General features: G+C 37.6%; 1 protein-coding gene across 3 annotated transcripts in view; it reads left to right on the top strand.

The window, feature by feature from the left end:
* The first annotated feature begins 3,151 nt into the window (after nucleotides 1-3,151).
* HTR7 (5-hydroxytryptamine receptor 7) overlaps nucleotides 3,152-6,094 on the top strand; it is a 61,669-nt gene continuing 58,726 nt past the window's right edge. For all 3 annotated transcript variants that reach the window (XM_072424278.1, XM_072424279.1, XM_072424280.1), the window contains exon 1: nucleotides 3,152-4,155. In XM_072424278.1, coding sequence (XP_072280379.1) covers nucleotides 3,629-4,155 — 527 coding nt within the window. In that variant the 5' untranslated portion in view covers nucleotides 3,152-3,628. The remainder of the gene's footprint in view (nucleotides 4,156-6,094) is intronic.

Below are 6,094 nucleotides of genomic sequence, written 5' to 3'. Positions count from 1 at the left end.
AAACTTGCTTGTGCCTCTGTCATCACAGCGTCTCACTAAAAGAAAAAACGGTTTTAAGAATCGCAAGGACCTGATATTTGCACAGTTACATTCTAAGATATTAGGCTGTCATATGCCCCCACACCCATTTTTCGATTTCATCAGGAAGGGGGCAAGCCCAGGAACTTCTTAGCACCCCCTCATAGGTGTTATTGATGTATTGACCTTTAGAGAAAAAAGAGGAAAACCTAGGAAGCAGGGCAAACAATTTCAGAAAGGCCTGGAGGTATTGATAACGAAAAGTTTATGTTTCTAACATTACTTGGCCTCACCTCCAACCTGGTTACTGACGCAGCCTTGACTCTGAAGCACTTTGGGAATACGCCTGACTCTTTGTCTGACTCTCTTCTCAGAAGCCCACCTCTGCTGACACGCCCTTTTTTGGGGTGATCCCGGGGGCCTCGACCTGGTGGCACCTAGCAACAAAGAGCCAGGTAGTCACCAGGATTACTGGCCCATCACCCCTTGTTGGGTGCCACCCATCTGAACAAAGTCAAAGGCTGCTTTAGACGTCTAGTCTAAAACCACAAGATTAGCCACTCTCATGTACATAGCTAACTGCTGCTATGGCAGTAGCAGCAAACCTCACCGCAGGCCAATGTGCTGTGTATGTTGCTTTTGCGCTTGTGGTTGTGATGCTGTTCTTACTGGAAGCCACATGTTCTATTCAGGAACCACACTGCAACACCATCATAATACAATGCAACTGAAATCATGTGCTTCTATTGGACTGGGAACATTACAGAACATTTAGATTTGCAGTTGAATACAACATTGTACCGCCGTACCAACTGCACTTCCAGACATTCCATTTTGGCCAGATGGAAGCTATTAGAAACCATTTTCTGCATTGATTTGAACACGGGTGCAATGTGGTTGAGCTGCAGTTCCTGGAAAGAAACACTTCTAGCTTTGTGGTTGGAAGGAAGAATCACACCGCCACTGCAAAGGCAAGGGCAGTTTATGCAAACATACTGACCTTCAGCAAGGTTTGGGTGCATACCAGCAGTTTCTATGTGCTTTGAATGGGCTAACTGTGGTATTTTAAAGCTTTCTCATAGAAGTGCTGTCAGCCTGCAAACATATTTCTTTTTTTTTTCCTTCCTATCAGGTCTGTTGGGTAGTTTAATGACTAACTAAAGCAGGGTTCACAACAGGCCTATACCAAAACATACTAAAAGAGAGATTTAAGATTTACATAAACTTCTCTTAACCGTTATTTATCTAACACTTAATACGTACTAGTTTCCTGCAAAATGCTATCATGTCGTCAAACTATTTTGCCAAAACATTTTGCTGCAATGGAGCATGGCAGATTTCTGGAATTCAAATGAACATTTGAAATGAGCAAAGTCCAAAACCAGCATTTAGATCTCGATATCTTGCTGATATGACTACTGTAAACCCAACTCTGATTGCGTGCTATACTTTCCACTCCTATACTAAAATATATACTAAATTAATTCCCTTTATATATGTACTTGCTCATTGGTGTAGTTATACATGTCCAACTGATCTCTAATGGAAAAGAAAAGTTATGGAAATGGTTTCTAAAGAGATGTGCAGGAATTTGGGTTTAAGGGGTAATATCTCTTTTGTATCAGAAAAAAAGAAGTTGTCTTTGCACAATAGGTTTGTTGAAACCAAGCAATTTGAGATCTTCAACAGGTATCATCCTTAGTGGTCTTTCTTACATTGGCTGTCAGCTATGCTCCTGAGGATTAAATTATCAGAAATCACTGCAGGATTCATACTTTGTCCTCCTGACATAATGACATACAGTGACTGCATTGCATTACAGTATTCCTTTATTAGATATGAATACTTATATATAACATAGACACTCCTATGACAGCTATAAGCACTTCTGGTAAATAAAGTACTGAATGCAAATCCTTTAAAGCATCCATAAAATTGTAACTTTAGCTGGCATTTTTTTTTCCCATTTTGTATAGAGTGGTGAAGGGTGACAACTTCTGTTAGTCTTCTGTAATTATGCACTTTGCAGAAAAAAACTGTCTGTCCTTGTTGTCCTTTTCCATTATTATGACAGCCATTGCGAGCCAGTTTTACATCTGATCTGATCCAGCAGATTGACAATATTATCAACAACTGTTTTACGTGAATTTTTAAAATAAAATGTTTAATTCATTTAAATAGGTTTTACATGTAGTGGAAATCCAGGATTGAAAAAATACAGCTATACTCCTCCTGTGTCACTGTCTGTATTCGTCTGTCATTTGCAACCCCCATTTACTATACAGTGCTGCGTAATATGTTGGAGCTATATAAATCCTGTTTATTATTAATAATAATAATAATAATAATAATAGTACAGAAAAATCAAACATGAAAAAGAAACAAAATATAAAAATGTCATACAGTAACAAATGACATATTTATAAAGCAGGACTCCAACATGACTATAATATACCTTTGCATAGAGAAAACCCAGAGATATGAGAGCAGAAATAAAAGGGGGTCCACAATGGTTAACTGAGAAGCATCTCCAGTAAAGACTATGACAGTCAGGCTTTTTACTAAGATACAAGCTATATATTAATTGTTTGGCTAGGTCCAGGTGGCGCTTACACTTATGTGTTTGCATGATTGTTTCACATACTACATACCTGTATCATTTTTTGGGTAAGCATTTAGCTGGTTTTGTTAAATTGGCAAGCTTTGAAGGAAATCTAATAAAGTATTATGTCACTGTAAACCTTTTTTTCTGAAATGCTAGCTCCCTGACCTTCATTTTAGTGCAAAAGCTTCACTACCTTCTAAGATACTACCCTGAATCAAGTAGCAGATTTTTAATTTTATTGATACATACATATTATATGCCAGTATTTTCAAGTAATGAATCCAGGCATCAAACGTTTTACAAAGAGATTAGCAATGGCAGTCTCTGTTCTGTAGGTACAAGTATATTGAATTTTACAGAATTTTGGAGAATTTTACAGAATTTATTTGGGTGACCTAAGCATTGTGTCCACTAGATGTCGCCATTACAATGACAAACTCTGCTTACTCATCTACACTGCAGTATGATGGAACTGATAGATTTGATGCTTTTTCCTTTAGTATAGAAACTACTCACACTGTCTTTACGTTGCTGCAACGACATGAAAGGACCTGGGAAATCACTAAAACCTGTGTAGCTTTCAGAGAATGCATTCTTTTTTCCTAGCCTGAAACCCTTAACATCTATAGAAGAAGGTTGATCAAAACTCAGGATAATAGTTTCTATCTTCTAGAACTTGGGGAAAGGACACATACTCAATCTCTTTGGCTTGGATGACCATTTGAGGATAACATTTCATGAATTCATCACTTGGATGACCAGTTCACAGAACTGCTGAAAAGCTGGAGCCAAGAATGACCACCAAAATTTGGAGGCACTACCAAAAATGGCTGAGAAGACATCAAAGATGAAAGAATCCTTGTACCAAGAATATGATTTCAGTTCAAGGTAGGTTCTACTTATTTAGGGCTGACAGCTGAAGTCCCAGTTATATGTTCCCTATCACCACCTGGAAAGAGCTGGACCCAATCATTGGGGGTTTACCCATGGGCTACTCAAACCACAATGGTCATCCTCATCAACAACAGCAACCTATACAGTGACATCAGGTCCTATGTTATAGAAGATTTGGAGGACCTGAGCACCTCTAGAATGATTTCAGGCTCTTTGAATCCGCCTTTGCTGAAGATTGTCCAAGATGCCACCACAATTAGTCCTATGCCCACCTCCAACTTCCTAAGTGAAAATGACACCCAATGTGGGGAGCAGATCCTTAATTATGGTCACATTGAGAAGCTGGTCATAGGAGCCATCCTTTCTCTTATCACTTTGTTGACTATTGCTGGGAATTGCTTGGTAGTCATTTCTGTCTGCTTTGTCAAGAAACTTCGTCAGCCTTCTAACTACTTGATCGTGTCTTTGGCTTTGGCTGACTTGTCTGTGGCTATTGCTGTCATGCCTTTTGTCAGTGTCACCGACCTGATTGGGGGGAAATGGATTTTCGGCCATTTCTTTTGCAACGTCTTCATTGCAATGGATGTAATGTGCTGCACAGCTTCAATTATGACTTTATGTGTCATTAGCATTGACAGGTAAGACTTCTCCAAACTACGCCTCTCTAGTTGTAGCCGCCATTGTCTCCAAGGGGGAATTCCTCCACATACACTAATTAAAGTTTAGTTCCAGCCACAACTTATTTTATTGTTAGTTATACTTGGGGAAAAAAGATGGGTCCCATCAAAAGGAAACAGCAGATAAATCTCTAACCTTCCACTACTCTATCCAGATGTTCTAAAAGCTGTGGCTGGAGGTTCACTTTAAGAAAAGCTTCAAATATCAATGCTTAACGTTACAGAATGTTTTATATATTTATTAAAGCAAGCTGTAAACTATAGGAACAAATCATACAATAGTAAGTAACTGGTTGCTGCATGATAGTGCACTTTGCATTGTACTTTTCACTAACAATAAACTTGTCTCATATATTGTCAATGTAATGGAATGCACAATGGCCATTATGAATATTATTATATGACCATTGCCATTTTATTTTATCAAGCTCCAGAGCTGTCATCATTATTCTTCTTTATTTAAAAGATTTGATTATTTATTTAAACAAATTATAAAAATAACAGCTATGGAGCTTAATAAATATTTATTTATTATTATTAATATGATTATTTATTATTAGGATTATTGGGCTTTAATGTTTAAAGGCTTTATTGGCTTCTAGTTCAATTACTTAATAATATGTCAAGGAACAAATAGGCTAATTTTTGATCTTGCAGCAAAATTTCAGTGTTTCCAATGTGAATGGTTCCCTTTTAAAAGGGCAATGAGAAGAGCAGTCATTTTGGACAAAGTCTGCAGCTACCCTTTGTAAATAATTAAGGTTTAGTTTACTACAGTCCAATCATAAAAAAAAATAATTGCTGTTTTTGGGGTTTTGGTCAATAGTACAGCTTTCCTTGTTTATTAGGGAAGGACCGTGGAGGTTTTCAGTAGAATATGACTGCAGCTCCCAGGGTGTTTGCTGTAGGCATATTGTAATTTGTATTATAGTGTATGCTCATATTTATTTTAAAAGTTATATGTTTTTTATAAATATACATGCTTCATGATTAGTTTGTTTATATTTTATTCTAAACATAATATATTATCTTACTGTCTATCTGTGCAGTACTGGATGAGCACTTAAAGCTGCAGTGACTTTTACACCTACTATGGATTTTTATATCTCAAATACTCTCCCCAAAATTCCCCAAACTAATGCAGAAATGAATAAGTCATTAGTAAGCAGCTAACGTTCCCTAGGATTGTTAGCAAAGCCCAAACAAAGCAGCACATGGTGAGTATTAAGGCTGCAGTTGTGGTGTGTGTTGGGCAGACAGTTCTGAAGCCTGCGGAGAGCCTCCTAAATTATGTTTAAATGTGTGCATGGAGCTGAATGACTCAGTTCACACTTCATTGTTCAGCAGGCGGCCAGTTGTGGAATGGCAATTCAAGTGCTATAAGTATTTAGGCTGTGGATGCCTGATGTTTTCAATTGTTTCTCTCAGTGGGCTCCTCCATTGGGAAAGTGGCTCAGTCATGGACAAAATGCTGCAGGAAGAACATTGTGTATTGGATGGTCTTTTTTATCCTTAGTAATGTGAACAAAGCCACATAGATATCTGAAGTGCCATAAGAAGAAGAGGGAAATGTCCCAATTTGAGCATGGTCCTTACCTGGTCTTATGCACCCTCCATAGCTAACAGCATGGAAAACCCCATGGTGAGAGGAAAGGTGACCAAGGCATTATATTGACTCAGGCAAAAAATAAAAAAACACATTGAACATCTATCTATCTATCTATCTATCTATCTATCTATCTATCTATCTATCTATCTGCGTATAGAGTACAGAGTGTATTCAATAATATAGTTGTCATGGAACCAATAATTTACAATATCTAATCCCATATTCTAGAATATGATGTGCAGATTTGCAGATTAGCCACTAGAGGGAGCTCTTATAGATTTAGTTCTATAA

The sequence above is a fragment of the Pyxicephalus adspersus genome, chromosome 10, assembly GCF_032062135.1.
Source record: "Pyxicephalus adspersus chromosome 10, UCB_Pads_2.0, whole genome shotgun sequence".
In the NCBI taxonomy this organism is placed as follows: Eukaryota; Metazoa; Chordata; class Amphibia; order Anura; family Pyxicephalidae; genus Pyxicephalus; species Pyxicephalus adspersus.
The sequence above is the reverse complement of the archived record's forward strand: the minus strand, read 5'-3'. Positions and strand labels throughout refer to the sequence as shown.